The sequence below is a fragment of the Chlorocebus sabaeus genome, chromosome 16 (assembly GCF_047675955.1).
Source record: "Chlorocebus sabaeus isolate Y175 chromosome 16, mChlSab1.0.hap1, whole genome shotgun sequence".
NCBI classification, from domain to species: domain Eukaryota; kingdom Metazoa; phylum Chordata; class Mammalia; order Primates; family Cercopithecidae; genus Chlorocebus; species Chlorocebus sabaeus.
This window is the reverse complement of record NC_132919.1, coordinates 63859668-63880563: the sequence shown is the minus strand read 5'-3', so window position 1 is coordinate 63880563 and position 20896 is coordinate 63859668. Positions and strand designations below refer to the sequence as shown.

Sequence of the window (20896 nt, the reverse complement as noted above, 5' to 3'; positions counted from 1 at the left end):
AAAAAAAAATGGAGAAAGCCGTAGAGACACAGACCACCCTTCCTAGGGACAGACAGGATGTTATGCTGTAGTGGCAGTCATTTGCCTTAGGGGATGCTATTTAAGGATTTTAAAACAATTACGTATTGAGTATCTACTATGTGCCAGGCATGTTTCTGGGTGCTGGGATACACAAACACGCCTGCCCTCAGGATGGAGTTTAGAGGCAGACATACTGCTGACTGGGGGCCTGTGGATACTGGGGAGGGCGAAGACGGAAGCAGGGGCCGAGGACTAAATTCCTCCTCAGCTTCATCAGCTGAGATTCTGGTCTGGGCACACTGGCCTCTGCTCACCCTGGCCCTGCAGGCACTACCTAGATGCCTTGGGAATCCCAGCTGTCTCCCCTGCCATCAGATACTCTAACAATCTTAGCCAGTTTGTTTTTGATGTTTATAAAATGAGCTATCAATTTAAAAGGATACTTTTCCTTTTTTTATTTTTATTTTTTATTTTTTGAGATGGAGTTTCACTCTGTTGCCCAGGCTGGAGTGCAATGGCACGATCTTGGCTTACTGGAACCTCTGCCTCCCAGGTTCAAACGCTTCTCCTGCCTGAGCCTCTCAAATAGCTGGGATTACAGGCATGCGCCACCATGACTGGCTAATTTTTTGTATTTTCAGTAGAGGCGGGGTTTCACCATGTTGGCCAGGCTGGTCTTGAACTCCTGACCCCAAGTGATCCACCCACCTTGGCCACCCAAAATGCTGGGATTACAGGCCTGAGCCACCGCAACAGGCCAGGATGCCTTTCCCATTTAGACAATGCTTGTTAAGTTTCAAGGCGTTTGCACATGAACTGCTTGTGCTCTCATCCACCCTGTGAGGCTTGTGGGTTCATCCTGCCTTCCCCATTGCACAGCTGGGACACAGAGACGTCGGAATCACACAGCGAGTCAGAGACAGGTCTAGCTGTAGGAACCAGATTCCAAGAAGGATTTGGGAGATTTATGGGGAGGTGGGGGTTGAGATTCTTCCTCACCCTCTGTCCCTAGGAAGGCCGCTGGAATGACAGTCCCTGTAACCAGTCCTTGCCGTCCATCTGCAAGAAGGCAGGCCAGCTGAGCCAGGGCGCTGCCGAGGAGGACCATGGCTGCCGGAAGGTGAGGGTGTTTCTGCAGCTGCCCTGAGTGGGGCCACCAGTCAGAGGGGCTACCAGGGGAGGGAGGGGTGGATGAACTCCTGCTGCCTCACATGGCATCGCCCCCTCGTTGGCACCCCCTTCCCTGAGCTCTCCGAACTGCTCCTTTCTTGAAGGAGTGATACTGGATGGGATGGGGTGGGTGGGGGCTGTTGGGAGGAAGCAGAGCTCCCCACCCCCAGCCCAGTCCTGAGTCCCTCCCCATCAGGGAAGCCACTTCCTTGAGATAGCAGAGAACAGGGAGGTGGGGGCTGGTCTACCTCCAAGTGCCCCCTCAGAGTCCAGCCTAGTCATGTCGAGCAGTGGCTGCCGAAGTGAAGTGTAGCCCCTGTGCACCCCCAGTCCTGCCTTCCCCCTCCTCTGCAGTCTGACACAGGGCGTGTGCTGGTCTGTCTCCCCTGGAGGAGAGAGGCTACTCAGGCTGGGGCTGCACCTTCCCCATCCTTGTGTTTCCAACCCCATTGGGCTTCTAGAGGATGTTCAGGGAGGTGGTGGGGGGCGGGTCAAGGAATGAAAGCTGTATAAGTGAGTGGGGGGTAAGTGAGTGACTGAGGGTGTGAGGGGGTGACAGACCCTCAGGGGTGCGAATGCTGTGATGGGTGTGGGGAGCTTGCTTCTAAAAGACACTGCTTGGCCCTTGGCCCCTCCCAGCAGCCCCTGGCAGCCAGGCTGGCTCCTCACTCTGTTTTCCTTTGGATTAAGCCCCTACCACACCCACCTGGACCCCAAAGCCTCCCCCAGAGAGTGAACAGGAAACACTAACAGACATGGCCCCGTGGGGTGGAAGCAGAGGGGAGAGCAGAGCCCAGCTGCAGAGTCTGGGGACTGGCAAGGACAGTGCTTGGCCCAGGGGCTGTGTCATGGCCGGGAAGAGGTGAAGGGAGGGGTAGAGAGGAATTACCAACTTCTCTGGCACCAAAGGCCAGCCTGGAATTTGTGTGGGGAGTATTGAGGGTCCACGGTTAACCCCCCAGGATCACCAGGGGCCTTGGCACAGCCCCTGCTGGCAGATGGGACCCCCACCACACATACCACATCTGCTTCTCTTCTGCCCTGCCTCCTGCTGGCCTTACCTGCCAAGGTCTTGTCTCTGAGCCCCTTCTGCCACCCACAGGCCAGGAGCATCCTGCACCAACTCCAGCTTTGCCAGGCTCCCGAGGACTGCCCATCCCCTCCCATCCTGGTAGCTCTCCCCAGCTTTTAGCTGTGGTTTCCCAGCCAACAGTCATTTCCCCACTGTGTCTCTTGGTTTAAATGCCCAAGAGAGGAGCCTGAAGGGCCATTCATCTTCCCGAGCCAGGTCACTGGCCGGTCGCTGGCGGCCTGCCGATCAGTCACGCTGGGGCTGGGCCTCCACCCCAGCTTCCACAGCTGTGGGTGATGGTAGGAGGGGGAGTGTGGAGAAATGAGGTGCAGAACACAGCAGAGGACTCAAACCAGTCCCCTCTGTCCTGAGCACGTTCAGTGATGTCCCTGACGGCATCTCCCACCACAGGATTTATGGGTGAGGGTGGAGAGCCATCTTCCCTACAGACACCCCTCTTCTGTCCACTCTTGAGCCAGGGTTGGACATGGCACAGCCCATCCTGCTACTGGCTGGGAGAAGACCAAGTGACCTACAGTGAGGCCCGCCGCCTGTGCACCGACCACGGCTCTCAGCTGGTCACCATCACCAACAGGTATAGGAGGGGCAGGTGCCCGGACTAGCCCTCGCCCATGTCTGGGCCTAATGTGGCCCCTCCAGCAAACGGGGTAGCATCCCGCCATCATGCCCAGAGGCACCTGGAGTCCTTTGAACCTCAGTGGGCTCCAGGGTGTTTTTAAATCTTGTCAGAAGAATGACTCTCACTTGTTAAGTGATCCCAGTGTAGGGCGGGGCCTGAGCAGGGCCCGGGCAGGCACAGGTGTGGGCTGGTTACCTGAGAAAGATAGGCCTTGGCTGTGTCTGATTTTCTCGACTTTCTTTTCAGCAAGGCAAGGGGTGCAGAGAGTAGAAGGGGCAGCTGGGGGGGTTCCATCAGTCAGCTGCAGGGCTCCCAAGGGTCCCTGCTTTCTTGAGCAAGTTACTGGTCAGGTGCAGCACCCGAGCTTCCGGGGCAGGGTGTCTGGCCTGTGGGTGGGGGATTGGGATAGGGGGAGATCCCTGCCCTGACCAGCCCGTCTCCCGAAGGTTCGAGCAGGCCTTCGTCAGCAGCCTCATCTACAACTGGGAGGGCGAGTACTTCTGGACGGCCTTGCAGGACCTCAACAGCACCGGCTCCTTCCGCTGGCTCAGTGGGGATGAAGTCATGTACACCCACTGGAACCGGGACCAGCCCGGTGAGCCCCTTCTTTAACGTGCCTTGGTGAAGTGAGGAGGGAGTTGGGGGTGGACTGGCCCTGCTAGCACCGAGCCCCAGGGCAGCCCCATAAATGGATCATTGGTGCAGTGTGGTGTAGTGGCTATGAGCACGAGCTCTGAAACCAAACTGCCTGGCTCTGATCCTGACTCTGCTGTCTATTAGCTGTGCATCCTCTGAGCCTCAGTTTTCTCATCTGTCCAAAGGGGATAATGATCCTTTTCTCATAGGGATGACATCAGTCTTAAATATGTGTAAAGTGCTAATAGGTGTAAAGAGATAATGTGTGTAAAGTGTCTAGATTACTTCTCTATCTGGGCTCACAAAAAAGAAAAAGAAAAAAATTCTGTATCTGGGCTCATTTAAAAAAGTGTTTAGAATACTGAGCGCAATATGAGTGCTTGTTATTACTATCATTTCACATTTATTATCTTTCTAACACTTTCAATAACCTGATGAGGTAGATGATGAAGCAGGCTCGGCGAGGTTAAGCAGCTTGCCTGAGTCCTCACAGTGATTGAACCCAGAGCCAGGGCTCTGCCTCCATTCCCTTCCTCCCTCCTGGCCCCAACCCCAGAGAGCATGTCTCTGAAGAGGTGGCCAAACGTTCCCAGTGTGAGGGCTGTGCTGGTGCCCTGCTGGGATGTGAGGGAGGACCGGACTATGAATCCTTCTCAGAGCCTGGGTCTCCCTTCCCTCTCCTTCAGGGTACAGCCGTGGGGGCTGCGTGGCCCTGGCCACTGGCAGCGCCATGGGGCTGTGGGAGGTGAAGAACTGTACCTCTTTCCGGGCCCGCTACATCTGCCGGCAGAGCCTGGGCACTCCAGTGACGCCGGAGCTGCCTGGGCCAGATCCCACGCCCAGCCTCACTGGCTCCTGTCCCCAGGGCTGGGCCTCGGACCCCAAACTCCGGTATTGCTATAAGGTAGGGCGGCCTGTTGGCAGGGTGGGGGGCAGGGGGAGGACAGGAGCAAAGAGACCGTTTGGGTGGAGGTCCCAGTGGGTCCAGCCACAATCCAGAGACACACCAGCCTGTGGACAGGTGATTTCTGGTGAGGACTTGTCCATGGAATCTGGAGGCCTGGTGCTCAATAACCATTTGAGGAATTGAGGGAACCACAGATCATTGATTTCAGAGGTTCCCAAATGTTGGGGCCAGTCTAGCTGCTCTTAAGAATTGCTTGGGGAACCTGATAAAAATAAAATCTAGGCGTCACGATGGAGATTTAGATTCATTAGGTCTGGATTGGGCCTGGTAGTCTGTATTTCTAATCCTGCTAGGTTTGGGAGCCACTGGCAGAGTCCAAGGTCTTTTATTATGCACAGAAACTGAAGTCTAGGGAGAAGAAGGGACTTACCCACATTAAGCTGTGGCTCTACTGGGATTAGAGCCCGGATCTCCCTGCTGGTCAGGGGATGGGGCTCAGGGGCACTCATGAGGAGGTGACTGTGCCAGCTCCCCTCTCCGGACCTCATCTGCAGATGAACAGGATTGTCCTTAGCTAGCCTGAGCCCCCTGTCCAGTGAGGCTCCAGCCCCTTCCTCTGCCATGGTGGGAAAGACAGTAGGTGCCCCCTGAAGGGTGGGCCAGTGGGGACAGCTTAGACAGCTGGACTCTGCCCCTGCAGGTGTTCAGCTCCGAGCGGCTGCAGGACAAGAAGAGCTGGGTCCAGGCCCAGGGGGCCTGCCAGGAGCTGGGGGCCCAGCTGCTGAGCCTGGCCAGCTATGAGGAGGAGCACTTTGTGGCCAACATGCTCAACAAGATCTTCGGGTACTGAGCTGGGCTGAGGCGTGGTAGGAGGGCACCTGTGCACATGTAGGAGCAGGCGTGGCCGACAGACCCGTGGTTTCATTGGGCGTGGGGTGGGGATGGCAGAGTGTGGGTGACCCCAGGGAGGCCTATATCTGCTGCTGGTGCCAGGACCATCTTGTCCCCACTCAAGTAGCCATGGTGCCCTGGCGTCTTGGGAGAACATGCTTGTGTGAGCCACACACTCATAGGAGACTGTGTATTGCTCATCATCACCCCCCCAGCAACATCCCAACAGACTCACAAGCTTACATATGTACCCCCCACCCCATTGCAAAATCTCCTACCAGCTGGTCCTGGCAACTGTTTCCCCTCACCTTACACCATCCCACAATGACCCACACTCCTCAATCAACAGTTTTTCCTGAGAGATAGGAGGAGAAAGGCCGCAGCTGTGAGGATGTACCCATGGGCATCCCTCTGAGACACCGTCTCTGTCCTGGGCTCTGAGCATCAGCACCTGGAATCCCCTAGCACTGGGAAAATCCAGACAGATCCAGGCTTCCTGATAGCTTAATTGAAGGGATCTCTCCTCTCAGCAAACATCAAGATTACATTATTTGACTCATAATTACAATAGCTCATGGTCATCACTTCTCACCACGTACCAGGCACTGTGCTAAACATAATCCTCACTCAAGCCTCCCGACAACCCATAGATGTCAATCCCTGACCCTTGTGAGTTGATAAGTTATTTGCCCAAGTTCATGGGTGAACCGATACTTGAATCCAGGTTTATTTAACTCCAGAGTGGTAGATCCCTGCTACCTCCTCATCTGAACTCCCTAAACTCTGTAAAGTAAAAGCCTGCAGAATCTTGCTGGGCAGGGCACCCTCACCCAAAAGGAACCCAAACGAAGGGGAGGGGCCACTGCCCTCTGAGTGGACAGCTTAGTGCAACTCTCTCCAGCTCTGTCTGTGGGGAGAACTTTATCGAAGTGGCCTCAGCGGTGTATCGATGGGGGTCAATGTGAAGCCCAGATGGAGAGGCCCCAGGCCCTGGGGGCTGCCCCGGTCACAGCTGCAAGGGACAGGAGGCACATTCGAGTCCCTGCCCCTCTCACTTCCCATCTCTTCCGTCCCCACTCCTGGGTTGTGCTGAAGTGAATCAGAACCCGAGATCCACGAGCAGCACTGGTTCTGGATCGGCCTGAACCGTCGGGATCCCAGAGGGGGTCAGAGTTGGCGCTGGAGCGATGGCCTAGGGGTGAGGGGGCCTGGGGTAATTGGGACAGTGAGGTGGGAGGGGATTGGTGGGCGGGGTCTGTTTGGGGCAGGGCCTGGAGGTGGGCGGGTTTTCCTGGGGGCCTGGCCCCTGGTCGGAGCCAGCTTCAGGAAAGCAGGTCCGAGAGTGGGCACCCAGCTCCAGGTGAGAAATCCCAGCTCAGGCCAGGCCTCTTGTTCACCTGTTCTGGGCATGGGGGCGGCCTGCACCTTGCGCCTCACATTTCTCTTCCCTCCACCCGCCTCCTGCAGTTCTCTTACCACAATTTTGACCGGAGCCGGCACGACGACGACGACATCCGGGGCTGCGCAGTGCTGGACCTGGCCTCCCTACAGTGGGTGGCCATGCAGTGCGACACACAGCTGGACTGGATATGCAAGATTCCCAGAGGTTGGCTGGGGTGGCGCTGGGGGACACGGGATGGAGCGAAGGGTGGCGGGGCCAGGAATTAGAAGGAGGGTCTCCTTTCCACAGTGTCTTTGTCCTTGTCCCCTAGGTACAGACGTGCGGGAGCCCGACGACAGCTCTCAAGGTGAGGCCCCCCCAGCCCATCCCACTACCCATCGCGTAGGGGGGCGGGTGTCAACTCTGGGGTGAGGCCCAGCAGGCCTGAATGAAACGGAGGGGATGAGGAGTTCCGGTCGAGAGAAGGGGGACTGGGTCGGCTTGGATGGAGGCAGCCGCAGCCCTGTTTGCTTCCGTCTGGGAGGCGAGGCAAGCTTGGGGCCTGGCGCGGTGCCTGCCTGGGTCCGGTGTGCCTGCAGGCTTGCCTGCTGCCACCTGGCTCTGCCCCGGCCTGGCGTGCAGCCTCCCGGGCCTGGCGTGCAGCCTCAGCCTGGCCGCCGCTCCCACGCCCGCGCTGCTCCTGCAGGCCGACGGGAATGGCTGCGCTTCCAGGAGGCCGAGTACAAGTTCTTTGAGCACCACTCCACGTGGGCGCAGGCGCAGCGCATCTGCACGTGGTTCCAGGCTGAGCTGACCTCCGTACACAGCCAGGCGGAGCTAGAGTTCCTGGGCCATAACCTGCAGAAGGTGGGCATTGGATGGAGCAGGGGGCTGCGGGCTGGGGGAGGGCAGGCCCGGGATGAGGACAGGCGGCTGCCTACCCACACTTGCCCGCCTGGCTTCTCCAGTTCTCCCGGGCTCAGGAGCAGCACTGGTGGATCGGCCTGCACACCTCTGAGAGCGATGGGCGCTTCAGGTAGGAACCCAGGCAGGCAGCAGATGTGGAAGGGGGCTGGCTGTCCACACACACAGCACAGAGACAAACTTGCATTTGAATCCAGCCCTGCCCCTTGCTGACTGTGTGGCCTTGAGCAAGCGACTTAACCTTTCCTGGCTTGGTTTTCTTATCTGAAAATGGGAATATGAGGCCTGCCGGTAAGATTTTTGTGAAGATTAGAAATAACATATGTGAAGTTCTTATGCAGCATCCAGCACATTAGTTACTAAATAATGGCAGCTCCTATTACGTCTGGGGTCATTCATCATGACTAAGGCCTTCTTGGGAAGTGGGCAGAACGTATGATCCAGGGGCCTCTTTGTCTTTGGTGCCTACTTATCATGCATTGCAGGGCTTGAGGCAGGAAGGACCAGGAGCACCTGGGAATCAGAATTTGAGCTTGTCTTTGCCCTTGGGCTTCCTGCCCTGGAGTCCTCAGGCTTCTTTTCTGGAGCAGCAAGTGTCCAGGGACAGCTGGGGCCTTATCTGGAGGCACCAGGTCCTTGGGTCTCTGACTGCCCTGAGCTCAGTAGCCCCACTCCTCAGCCTACAGCCACTAAACCCCAGAACCTGGGCCCTTCCCTGCCCCCATTCCTGCGGCCTTCATTGCTGCATCCAGTGGAGGCCCAGCCCGGGCCGGTGCTGGAGTTACCTCTGCTCCATGCCATTGCAGATGGACAGATGGTTCCATTATAAACTTCATCTCCTGGGCACCGGGCAAACCTCGGCCTGTCGGCAAGGACAAGAAGTGCGTGTACATGACAGCCAGCCGAGGTGAGGGCAAGGTGGGGGCAGAGTGCGCAGTCAGCTGTGCAGAGGGTTGATGTTGGGAGAGCCTGGGCAGAAGTCATTAGTCTCATTCTCTTTGTTCCCACAACCCAATAAAGGCTGGACCCAGGAGGGGTGGGCCTGTCTCCATGGTCCAGAAGACTTGAGTTCGGAACTGGACACAGGCCCTGAGCCTCTGCCCAGCCTCCTCTCAGGGCATGAGGCTGAGTGTGCTGCCAGCCATGCCCTGCCCTGCTCTGCCCTGGGAGTGACTGCCCTCCCCTCCCCTTTCCGCAGAGGACTGGGGGGACCAGAGGTGCCTGACAGCCTTGCCCTACATCTGCAAGCGCAGCAACGTCACCAAAGAAACGCAGCTCCCAGACCTGCCAACTACAGCTCTGGGGGGCTGCCCCTCTGGCTGGATCCAGTTCCTCAACAAGGTAGGAGGTGGCAAGGGGGCACCCAAGGGAGTCAGGGGAGAGGATGTGAACAGGGAAAGGCTGAGCCTCAGGAGTCCTGGCCTTTTGGCAGCACCAAACTCATGGCCTCTTGCCTGTACCCACCAACTTCTCTTTCATCTGGCCCCAGTACCAGGGCCAGGCTCCTTGGAAAATGACTCAGTGTAGTAGCACCTTCCAAACCTCTGGGAAGCAAGGTTGTCCAAATACTTTGGTGAGTTTTCTAGATCAGTGATTGCCAAAGATTTTTTTTTTTTTTTGGGAAGCAGTTTTGCTCTTGTCACCCAGGCTGGAGTGCAGTGGTGCGATCTCGGCTCACTGCAACCTCCGCCTCCCGGGTTCAAGCAGTTCTCCTGCTTCAGCCTCCCGAGTAGCTGGGATTACAGGTACCTGCCACCACGCCTGGCTAATTTTTATATTTTTAGTAGAGACAGGGTTTCACAATATTGGCCAGGCTAGTCTCGAATCCCTGAACTCAGGTGATCACCTGCCTCAGCCTCCCAAAGTGCTGGGATTACAGATGTAAGCCACTGCGCCCGGCCTGATTGCCAAAGATTTTGATAATGAACTCGTACTAGTAAAACAAAATATTGAGCTTACATAACCAAACTATATGTGTGTGCATTTAACTTATATATGTATAATAGGTGTGTGTAAATAAAACCTACTTCCATACTAATATGACTAAGATTATATATAGTAAAATATGTATAAGAACAAAAGAGTATAAAACATTAGCTAAAGATTTTAAAATACTTTTTTTTTTGAGACGGAGTCTCGCTCTGTCACCCAGGCTGGAGTGCAGTGGCCGGATCTCAGCTCACTGCAAGCTCTGCCTCCCGGGTTTACACCATTCTCCTGCCTCAGCTTCCCGAGTAGCTGGAACTATAGGCGCCCGCCACCTTGCCCAGCTAGTTTCTTTTGTATTTTTTAGTAGAAATGGGGTTTCACCGTGTTAGCCAGGTTGGTCTTGATCTCCTGACCTCGTGATCTGCCCATCTCGGCCTCCCAAAGTGCTGGGATTACAGGCTTGAGCCACCGCACCCGGCCTAAAATACTTTTAAGTTTAAAACATCTTTTTGGCTGGGCGTGGTGGGTCACGCCTGTAATCCCAACACTTTGGAAGGCCGAGGCGGGTGACTCGCCTGAGGTCAGGAGTTCAATACCAGCCTGACCAACATGGAGAAACCCCATCTCTACTAAAAATACAAAATTAGCTGGGTGTGGTGGTGCATGCCTGTAATCCCAGCTACTTGGAGGCTGAGGCAGGAGAATCGCTTGAACCCGGGAGGTGGAAGTTGCGGTGAGTCAAGATCGTGCCATTGCACTCCAGCCTGGGCAACAAAAGTGAAACTCTGTCTCAAAAAAACCCCCCATAAAAAACCAACAAAAAAACCTTTTTTTTTTTTTTTTTTTTTTTTTTTTTTTTACTAGTGGTATGAAAACATTTTTTAAATGCTTACTCAAAAGCGATTAATTGGCTGGGAGAGGTCGCTCACACCTGTAATCCCAGCAATTTGAGAGGCTGAGGCAGGAGGATGACTTGAGCCCAACAGTTCAGACCAGTCTGGGCAACATAGAGAGACCCTGTCTCTACAAAAAATAGAAAAATTAACCAGGTGTGATGGTGTGCACCTGTAGTCCCAGCTACCCAGGAGGTGGGAGGTGGGAGGATCCCCCGAACCAGGGAGGTGGAAGCTGCAATGAGCCGTGATTGTGCCACTGTATATATCAGCCTGGGCAATGGAGTGAGACCCTTTCTCAAAAAAAAAAAAAAAAGATCAATTATAATAATTATTATTTAATATGCTCATTTTGGCAGCACATGTATGAAAAGTGGAACAGTACAGAAAAGATTAGCATGGCCCTGCAAAAGGATGCTATGCAAATTCCTGAAGGGTTCCATATTTTGCGTAGTTCATGAAAGTCGAAGGTTGTTCAACAAAAAAATTATTGTTTAAATAATTTTAATAAGAGCAATGTGATTGCATATACTTCATGCTTTTAGAAAATCTTAGTCTGACACTTTATGACTCATGACTCACAGGTCTAACGTGTTGGAAATCCAAGTTATTTCAAAACATGCATTTCATGGTTGCTATAGGTTAAAGATGCCTCGCAAAGACAAATAGATTGAAGTGAAAAAAGTTCATCCATCATTGGCCGGACTTGCTAAATAATTCTCCCCATTTTTAGTCCTTCTACCAATTAAACATTTTCGTTTAAAAATTGGCTAGTAGGCTGGTAGGCTGAGCACTGGGAGGATCACTTGAATCCAGGAGTTGGAGACCAGCCTGGGCAATGTAGCAAGACCCCATCTAGAAAATTCTTTTTCCAAGTGTTTTGAGTGTGCAGGTAGGAAAGCTTGGGGCACTAAAATTAGTCACTATGGATGCATTTCTAAGCATGTTTTCAAAACACTCCCTCCGTAGTGTGAGTTTCTTCCCCACAGTGGTTATTTCTTCATGCACAGACTGATTTATTAGGACTGATAAGTCCTTCATTGTTTTTGCCTAGCGTTTGACAAAGAGTTTATACCAGGAAGAGAAGGTTGTCATTTTCCTTGTTATGTGCCAGGGTCATAGGTATTAACCAGCCATGGCTTCTTTGCAGGACATTTTAAGAACACTTAAATTGTGAAGATTAGATTAGTTAACACTGAATAATATAATCCAAAAATCCTTGTCGTACTGAGGAAAGCAGCTAGCCTCTTAGTGTCATGGATCTCCTGCCCTCCTCAGAATATTCAAAAGAACATTACATGGCCAGGCACGGTGGCTCATGCCTGTAATCCCAGCACTTTGGGAGGCTGAGGCGGGTGGATCACCTGAGGTCAGGAGTTTGAGACCAACCAGGGCAACATGGCGAAATCCTGTCTCTACTAAAAATACAAAAAAATTATCTGGGCGTGGTGGTAGACGCCTGTAATCTCAGCTACTTGGGAGGCTGAGGCAGGAGAATCACTTGAACCCTGGAGGAGGAGGTTGCAGTGAGCTGAGATCGTGCCACTGCACTCCAGCCTGGGCGAGAGAGTGAGACTCTCAAAAACAAAAAAACAAATTACACCTCTTCTACCTTAAAAAATTAAGGCATGTGTATTACTAAAACTTTGGAAAATACACAAGAGAAACCAAAACTCACCCAACATAATCCAGAGATCACAGCTGTCAATATTTGTTATTCTCCTTCCTGCCTTTTTCCATGGAATTGAGCTCATACTAAATAATATAATTTCCTAGCCAGCCCTTCTTCCTCTGTATCATATTTTTGAGCATCTCTCATGTTATAAAGTTTTTCCAAAAACTTGTTCTTTTTCCACTCACTTTTTAAACAATGTATTTTATATATGTAATAGGTCGCTTTCGTAATGCATCATTGTCAAGATACCAGTTACTCTCCTGCCATGTGGAAAGTTTATTTGTTTTTGTTTTTGAGACAGGGTCTTGCTTGGTCTCAGAAACTGCTGGAGTACGGTGGTACGATCGTGGCTTACTTACTGTAGCCTCGACCTCCTGGGCTCAAGTGATCCTCCTGCGTCAGCCTCCTGAATAGCTGGGACTACAGGCTCATGTCACCATGCCCAGCTAATTTTTCTATTTTTTTGTAGAGGTAGGATTTTCCCATGTTGTCCAGGCTGGTTTTGAACTTCTGGGCTCAAGCAATCCTCCTGCCTTGGCCTTCCAAAGGGCAGGGGTTACAGTTGTGCGCCACTGTGCCTGGCCTATGGAAAGCTCTGGAAGTATGCTAGGGTGTTCACTCCTTCACTGCCTGCCCTCACACATCTGGCTTTACTAGTTCTGTGCACTTCTTTGTGTCCCTATAGCATTTGGATGGAGGTAAAGCATTTCTGGCAGCCATCCCCAACCTTTTTGGCACTGGGGACTGGGTTCTTGGAAGACAATTTTTCCATGTACTGGGGGAGGGGAGGGATAGTTTTGGGATGAGACTGTTCCACCTCAGATCATCAGGCATTAGATTCTCATCAGGAGCACGCAACCTAGATCCCTCGCATGTGCAGTTCACGGTAGGGTTCGCAGTCCTATGAGAATCTTGACTGGGCGCTGGGTATAATCACAGCACTTTGGGAGGGCTAGGTGGGCAGATTTCCTGAGGTCAGAAGTTTGAAACCAGCCTGGCCAACATGGTGAAACCCTGTCTCTACTGAAAATACAAAAATTAGCCGGGCGTGGTGGCGGGTGCCTGTAATCCCAGCTACTCGGGAGGCTGAGGCAGGAGAATCGCTTGAACCCAGGAGGCGGAGGTTGCAGTGAGCCAAGATCGTACCACTGCACTCCAGCCTGGGTAACAAAGCGAGACTCTGTCTAAAAAAAAAAAAAAAGAATCTAATGCCCCTGCTCCGACAGGAGGCGGAGCTCAGGTCATAATGCTCCGTTGGCCCGCCGCTCACCTCTTAACAGGCCGGGGACCCCTGGTTTGTGGGACAGCCTCTTCCACTAGCTTTAAGCTCCTGGAGGGCAGGGCCACTAGCATCTGCCGTACCCTTTAATACATTTGCACATGGCAGGGACGTCCTGAGTGTCGGCTGGACTGAACTGAATACCCTCTCCCTTTAGCTGTCACTTCTTGCTAGTACTGGTGTGACCTTGCTGCTTCCACGTGCATGATGAATTCTACTTGCTATTTAAGTTGGGCCTCAGCATAGCTCTGAAACTACTTCTGTGAAACCAAATCCTTGAAAGACTTCTTGTGACAGACCCTCTCAAAATCTGCATTATTTCTGGGCTTACAATTTTTTACCCCAAATCTGCCATCTCCATCAATAAGGCTGGTGCTGGAGCTAATTATTAATAGTCAGAGCTCTCAGTGGTTAAGTGCCTACTGTGTCATGTACTGTTATCTTTAATCCTTAAAATGACCCCCAAAGACAGGCTTTGTATTACCACTTTACAGTAGAGCAAGTGGAGGCCAGAAGGTTATCAGAGCTGGAATCTGACATCTCCCCCTTGCCTGAATCCCACCCCTGTCTTTATGACTCCAAAGCTTCCCTACACCCTTTCTTTTCTTTTTTCTTTTTTTTTTTCTTTTTTTGAGATGGAGTTTCACTCTTGTTGCCCAGGCTGGAGTGCAGTGGTGCAATCTTGGCTCACTGCAACTTCTGCCTCCTGGGTTCCAGCGATTCTCCTGCCTCAGCCTCCCGAGTAGCTGGGATTACAGGCATGCGCCACCACGCCCGGCTAATTTTATGTTTTTAGTAGAGATAGGGTTTCTCTATGTTCATCAGGCTAGTCTCAAACTCCCGACCTCAGGTGATTCGCCCGCCTTGGCCTCCCAAAGTGCTGCGATTACAGGCAACACCCTTTATTTTCCATCACACTGCCCCTGAGCAGAAAATCATTAGATATCATTCATTTTCTAAGAAAGAGTCTTCACTTGGTGAAAGATTTCCTACCTAGGGTTTTTTTGTTTGTTTGTTTTGAAACCTTATGGAGCTAATGAAAGTGGGAAAAAAGAAATGTAAAATTACAGAGTTAGAAGCTGCCGCTAATAGATCATTCAACAATAAAGATAAAAATGTCCTAGAGCCAGGCATGGTGGCTCACGCCCATAATCCCAGCACTTTGGGAGGCCGAGGTGGGCGGATCACGAGGTCAGGAGATCGAGACCAACCCTGGCTAACACCCTGAAAGCCCATCTCTACTAAAAATACAAAAAACTAGCCGAGTGTGGTGGCAGGCGCCTGTAGTCCCAGTTACTCGGGAGACTGAGGCAGGAGAATGGCATGAACTCAGGAGGCGGAGCTTGCAGTGAGCAGAGATGGCGCCACTGCACTCCAGCCTGGGCGACAGAGCAAGACTCCGTCTCAAAAAAAAAAAAAAGTATCCTAGAGATGATCATGTAAGTTCAAAGGGCAAGACAATGGATGTCAGCAACACTCGGAAGGGTGTTTAGCAGAAAGCAAGACAAATCCTTGTCCCCGTCTTCTCAGTGCTTGGCCCAGGCACTGTTGTCATAGGCTTTGATGGCCCAAAGAAATCTTCCCATTTAAAGATCCCCTGGAGTGTGGGCAGGTGTGTGTGAATCTGCAGTGCCAAGCTGGGAGGGTGCTGGATGCTGCTCCAAGGAGAGCCAGCTGTCCTGGTTCTCAGATACTGTTCTCTCCTGGCCCTTGAAGACCCCCCAGGACCTGCTGCTGAGGGGCACACAGTGGCCTTTCTGGGTTTGTGGATGGGAGGGTGGGGCTGGCCATTACATCCCCACCTCTGCCCCACAGTGTTTCCAGGTCCAGGGCCAGGACCCCCAGAGCCGAGTGAAGTGGTCAGAGGCACAGTTCTCCTGTGAACAGCAAGAGGCCCAGCTGGTCACCATCACAAACCCCTTAGAGCAAGGTAGGACCAGCCTATGGGGAGCCCCCAGTATCCTCTGACACTGTCCCCACAAATAGCTATAGCAGAGTCACTCACAACTGTCTTCTGGGGACTGTAGCATTCATCACAGCCAGCCTGCCCAATGTGACCTTTGACCTTTGGATTGGCCTCCATGCCTCGCAGAGGGACTTCCAGTGGGTGGAGCAGGAGCCTCTGATGTATGCCAACTGGGCACCTGGGGAGCCCTCTGGCCCTAGCCCTGCTCCCAGCGGCAACAAACCGGTGAGGATGCCCTCCGTGTTCTGCTCCGCACCCCGCTGCCCTAAGCCTGTGGGGCTGCCTTTGCCCCAGTGTCTCCCCTTGCCCTGGGGTCTCCCTTCTTCCAGCCTCTTTGCTCACACTGCAGCCTTTTGGGGGCAGTAGCACAGGGGGGCAGCTGCTGGGGCTCCCCTGAGCAGCTCCCTCCCCTCAGACCAGCTGCGCAGTGGTCCTGCACAGTCCCTCAGCCCACTTCACTGGCCGCTGGGACGATCGGAGCTGCACGGAGGAGACCCATGGGTTCATCTGCCAGAAGGGCACGGGTATGTGTCATCAGTTACCTGGGAAACCCCAGGGGGGCCCTGGCACTGGGCTGGATGCTGGGGCCATGCCAGGATGAAGGAATCATGGTCCCTGGCAGAGCGGGGCTCTGCTTTGGAAGCAGATGGGCAGAAAAGCAAGGTGCCAATACGATGGAAAGGCAGTAGCACCCACGGGTCTCAGAAGGGAGATTTGGGGGTATGGAGGGCTCGTTGGGTCACGGGGAGAGCTAGGTGCTGGGCTGCATGAAGTGCTGGCATGTCTGACGTCAAGGACCCTGACGTTGCAGGTCCAAGACACCTCTAGCTCCATGCGTAGGTGGCCTCTGCCCCGGGTTCCTTGGGTAGAAGGAGGTCAAGGCCCTCGCCTCCCTGTCCATTTGTTAGCAAACAAGTATTATTAATAATAACGGGGCTGACATCTACTGAGCCTTGGTCTGGGCCAAGCACCGAGCCTGGTGGAGACCTGGTCTTTGCCTGGTGTCTGGCCTTCTCCTGGCCTTGTGCCTGGGAATGGGGTGAGGGAAGCAGAGCTCAGCCTGAATCCTGACCCCTTCCCTGTAGACCCCTCCCTGAGCCCGTCCCCAGCAGCGCTGCCCCCCGCCCCGGGCACTGAACTCTCCTACCTCAACGGCACCTTCCGGCTGCTTCAGAAGCCGCTGCGCTGGCACGATGCCCTCCTGCTGTGCGAGAGCCGCAATGCCAGCCTGGCCTACGTGCCTGACCCCTACACCCAGGCCTTCCTCACGCAGGCTGCCCGAGGGCTGCGCACACCACTCTGGATCGGGCTGGCTGGCGAGGAGGTGGGCTCCTGACACTCTTGCCCTGGGCCCCCGCCTTGCCCGGGTTCCCCTCCCCGCCCCTTCCTGCCCCCCGCCTTATCCGCATCCCATTCTGACTATTCCCTTCCTCCCACCCCATGGCCCCCCATGCCCAGGGCTCTCGGCGGTACTCCTGGGTCTCAGAGGAGCCGCTGAACTATGTGGGCTGGCAGGACGGGGAGCCCCAGCAGCTGGGGGGCTGTACCTACGTGGATGTGGACGGGGCCTGGCACACCACCAGCTGTGACACCAAGCTGCAGGGGGCTGTGTGCGGGGTTAGCAGTGGTGAGTGCTGCTAACACCTGCCAGGGCGGGGTGTGGGCAAGGTGTTGGTGGCCCCGGGGAGGGTGCTGGGCCACTTCCTAATCCTGTACCCCCACAGGGCCACCTCCTCCCCGAAGAATAAGCTACCATGGCAGCTGTCCCCAGGGGCTGGCAGACTCCGCGTGGATCCCCTTCCGGGAGCACTGCTACTCCTTCCACATGGAGCTGCTGCTGGGCCACAAGGAGGCGCGACAGCGCTGCCAGAGAGGTGGGTGACCAGGCCAGAGCCCACACGTGGCAGGCAGTGGCACCTCCTCTCGTGGGCACTCAGATCCATGAGTACATCCCCACGCTGCTTTCTCCCCATCAGCACTTGCAGAAGACGCCCTCGTGTTCTCGCATGCAGAGACCATACATGACACTATGTGCGTATGCTGCCCCCCACGCACTCGCACATGTGCACACGCACGCATGAATCCACAGACTCCACACCATCCTCCACTCAGGCTGCAGAGAAGAGGGCTGGGGCAGCTCTGGGGGGTGCTCTGTGCCCCGGAGACCCATCCGCCCTGATGTGGGCCTTCCTTGCCTCCAGCGGGCGGGGCAGTCCTGTCTATTCTGGATGAGATGGAGAACGTGTTTGTCTGGGAGCACCTGCAGAGCTATGAGGGCCAGAGTCGGGGCGCCTGGCTGGGCATGAACTTCAACCCTAAAGGTGGGTGCCCTGTGTGTGGGGTGGGGAGATCAGGCCTCAGGCTATAGGGGGCTGCCCTCCACTCTGCCCTGAGCCTTGCCCTGGGGCTTGTCAGGGGAGGGGGAGTTGGTTCTAGAACAGGCCTGCTCTCCGCCACCTACTCCTGCCCTACTTTGTCCCTGCTCCCTCAGCGCCTTCTTTCCCGCAGGAGGCACCCTGGTCTGGCAGGACAACACAGCTGTGAACTACTCCAACTGGGGGCCCCCGGGCTTAGGCCCCAGCATGCTGAGCCACAACAGCTGCTACTGGATCCAGAGCAACAGCGGGCTGTGGCGCCCCGGTGCTTGCTCCAACGTCACCATGGGCGTCGTCTGCAAGCTTGCTCGTGGTGAGCGCCGGGCAGGCCCACGCTCAGCCTCCTTCCGCCCCGTGCCGAGGGTCCTGGGCTGGGGCTGGGGGCTGCCACACAATCTGCAGGGGACACAGCCGATGGGAAGGCCTGAACAGACCAGACTGGGGGCAGCTGGGACCCCCCAGGATAAATTAGTCTGTGGGACGGACTGGACCTGAAGCTTATCATCCAAACCAGACCACAAGGCTCAGGGGGTCAGCAACCCCCTGTCACTTTGCAATGGTCAAGGGCATGGATGGAGTTCAAGTCCTGGCCATGTCACTTATCAGTGGCGTGACCGTGGGCAGAATCTGTGGCCTCAGTTTCCTCGTATGTAAAATGGGAAGAATAGTAGTCCCAGACTGGTGCAGTGGCTCACGCCTGTAATCCCAGCACTTTGGGAGGCTGAGGTGGGCGGGTCACTTGAGGTCAAGCAGTTCAAGACCAGCCTGGTCAACATGATGAAACCCCGTCTCTACCAAAAAGTATAAAAATTAGCCGGGCGTGGTAGCACATGCCTGTAGTCCCAGCTACTTGGGAGGTTGAGGCAGGCTTGAACCCTGGAGGCGAAGGCTGCAGTGAGCCGAGATCGCACCACTGCACTCCAGCCTGGGCAACAGAGCGAGACCTGTCTCACAAAAAAGAAGAAAAAAGTCCTGACCTCCTAGAGTACTAGTGAAGATGAGGTGAGTTAGGGAAGGGGCTGACATCTAGGCCTCCCACGAGGGCTGGGCTGAGACCCAGCTGAGTACAGCGTGGCGTTTTCGCTTTCTGGGGGAACCTGAAGTCCTGTCACTTGGGCCTGCGTCCCCACAGTAACCAGAGGTAGGATAGGAGGGAGAACTAGAGCCTCTTTGTCCCCAGACCTCCCGGCCCAGGCCTATGTGCTTTCTATGTTTACTTAAGTGATTATTACGGTGATCACTGCTGTTCTTAACTGGCCCCCTCCTCTTGCCCACAGCTGAGCAGAGCAGCTTCTCCCCATCAGGTGAGTGAAAGGCAATACCCCCGGGTGGGCAGGCAGGAAGCGCTGCCGGGCCTAACACCCATCTGACCTTTCACACCCACTCGCCTTGGCAGCGCTTCCAGAGAACCCAGCGGCCCTGGTGGTGGTGCTGATGGCGGTGCTGCTGCTCCTGGCCTTGCTGACTGCGGCCCTCATCCTTTACCGGAGGCGCCAGAGCATCGAACGCGGGGCCTTTGAGGGTGCCCGCTACAGCCGCAGCAGCTCCAGCCCCACCGAGGCCACTGAGAAGAACATCCTGGTGTCAGACATGGAAATGAATGAGCAGCAAGAATAGAGCCAGGCGCGTGGGCAGGGCCAGGGCGGGAGGAGCTCGGGAGCTGGGGCCCTAGGTCAGTCTGGCCCCCCACCAGCTGCCTGTCCAGTTGGCCTATGGAAGGGTGCCCTTGGGAGTCGCTGTTGGGAACCCGAGCTGGGCAGGGCCTGGACTGGTGGGGTGCCACCCTCCCATGAGGGCTGGGCTGAGACCCAGCTGAGTGCAGTGTGGCGTTTCCCTTTCTGGGGGGGCCTGAGGTCTTGTCACCTGGGCCTGTGCCCCCACAGTAACCAGAGGTAGGATGGGAGGGAGAACGAGAGCCTCTTTCTCCCCAGAGCCCCCGGCCCAGGCCTGTTGATATGCGCCCCAGGACCCCCTTCTTTGCAGAGCCTGAGGAGCCTCCCCTGTCCCCTTGGGCAGATCTGTTGCATCTCTTCCCACCTGGCAGCCTCAGCTCTGCCCCTCACCCTGCCCCCTCTCACTCCTTCTCCCCCACCCCTTCCTTCTGAGCCGGGCCCTGGGGACTGGGGAGCCCTCTTGTTCCTGGTGAGGGTCAGCTGAAGGGGCTGAGCATCCGTCACTCCTGTTCCTGCTGGGGTGGCTGTGGGGCCTGGCAGGAGGGGCCTAGGTGGGTCGGGCCTGAGAACCAGGGCACAGGTGTGGTGTCTGCTGGGCTGGAGACGAGACTGGGGAGAGACACCCCAACCTCCCAGGGTGGGAGCCGGGCTGGGCTGGGGTGTCATCTCCTGCAGGGCGGGGGAGGGCTCTGCCCAGGAAGAGTCCCCTGTGGGGACCAAAATAAGTTCCCTAACATCTCCAGCTCCTGGCTCTGGTTTGGAGCAAGGGAAGGGGTTGCCAGAGTCCTGGGGTCCCAGAGGAGCAGGAGTCTGGGAGGGCCCGGAGTTCCCACCCTCTAGTGGATCCAGGAGGAGCAGCAGCCGAGCCCTGGAGTGGCCCAGCACCCTTCCAAGAGGCCACAGTCCCAGCCAGGACGAAGTGTGCAGCCCATCCTGGTGCGACAGCGTGGGACAATGTGAACATGGACTCGAAGACATGGCCCTTTCTCTGTAGTTGATTTTTTCAATGTGCCATTATTGTTTTTAAAAGGGAAAAAGAAAAGCAAACAAATAAAACACCTTTAAGAGGCTTGAAAGAGAAGGTTCTGCCTTGTCCTGTCGTGAGCCTGCTTCTTTACGTCCGTCCCTTCAGAGATAACTGTCATTTTGGAGCTTGTACCACAGGTGTTTTCTGCAGCTGGCCATTTTGCTTCTGTCTCTGGGCCTCTAGGGGACACTCTCACGGCCCCCCCCACCCCCCCGCCGATCTTCAGGAGCTCACCCCTCTGGGCCTGCGCCTCCCTCTCTCTGTTCCTGGGGGCTCGAATGTGGATGAGAACTCAGGAGCCAGGCCATCTGCTGTTGAGCAGCCAGCCGTGCAAGCTTGGGCAACTTAGCACACCTCTCAACATGTGCACAGTGGGGAGAACCGGACCCACCTCCTAGGGTTGTTTTAAGGATATGTGAGGATCAAGGGAGGTCATC

The 20896-nt window shown here is 55.1% G+C and overlaps 1 protein-coding gene and 1 non-coding gene across 2 annotated transcripts in view; both read left to right on the top strand.

Moving 5' to 3' along the window:
• Window positions 1-20513, top strand: part of MRC2 (mannose receptor C-type 2) — a 65906-nt gene extending 45393 nt beyond the window's left edge. Inside the window, exons 9-30 of the mRNA XM_008012192.3 lie at window positions 1034-1141; window positions 2743-2858; window positions 3350-3498; window positions 4226-4443; window positions 5147-5289; window positions 6433-6535; window positions 6805-6943; window positions 7050-7085; window positions 7425-7585; window positions 7687-7754; window positions 8449-8549; window positions 8841-8983; window positions 15234-15348; window positions 15446-15609; window positions 15800-15908; window positions 16470-16708; window positions 16843-17011; window positions 17109-17258; window positions 17586-17705; window positions 17893-18072; window positions 19037-19063; window positions 19156-20513. Coding sequence (XP_008010383.3) covers window positions 1034-1141; window positions 2743-2858; window positions 3350-3498; window positions 4226-4443; window positions 5147-5289; window positions 6433-6535; window positions 6805-6943; window positions 7050-7085; window positions 7425-7585; window positions 7687-7754; window positions 8449-8549; window positions 8841-8983; window positions 15234-15348; window positions 15446-15609; window positions 15800-15908; window positions 16470-16708; window positions 16843-17011; window positions 17109-17258; window positions 17586-17705; window positions 17893-18072; window positions 19037-19063; window positions 19156-19376 — 2979 coding nt within the window. The 3' untranslated portion in view covers window positions 19377-20513. The remainder of the gene's footprint in view (window positions 1-1033; window positions 1142-2742; window positions 2859-3349; window positions 3499-4225; window positions 4444-5146; window positions 5290-6432; window positions 6536-6804; window positions 6944-7049; window positions 7086-7424; window positions 7586-7686; window positions 7755-8448; window positions 8550-8840; window positions 8984-15233; window positions 15349-15445; window positions 15610-15799; window positions 15909-16469; window positions 16709-16842; window positions 17012-17108; window positions 17259-17585; window positions 17706-17892; window positions 18073-19036; window positions 19064-19155) is intronic.
• On the top strand, window positions 10808-10913 carry LOC119622270 (U6 spliceosomal RNA). The gene has a single exon (XR_005238931.1). It is a non-coding gene; the product is annotated as a U6 spliceosomal RNA (small nuclear RNA).
• Window positions 20514-20896: the final 383 nt, after the last annotated feature.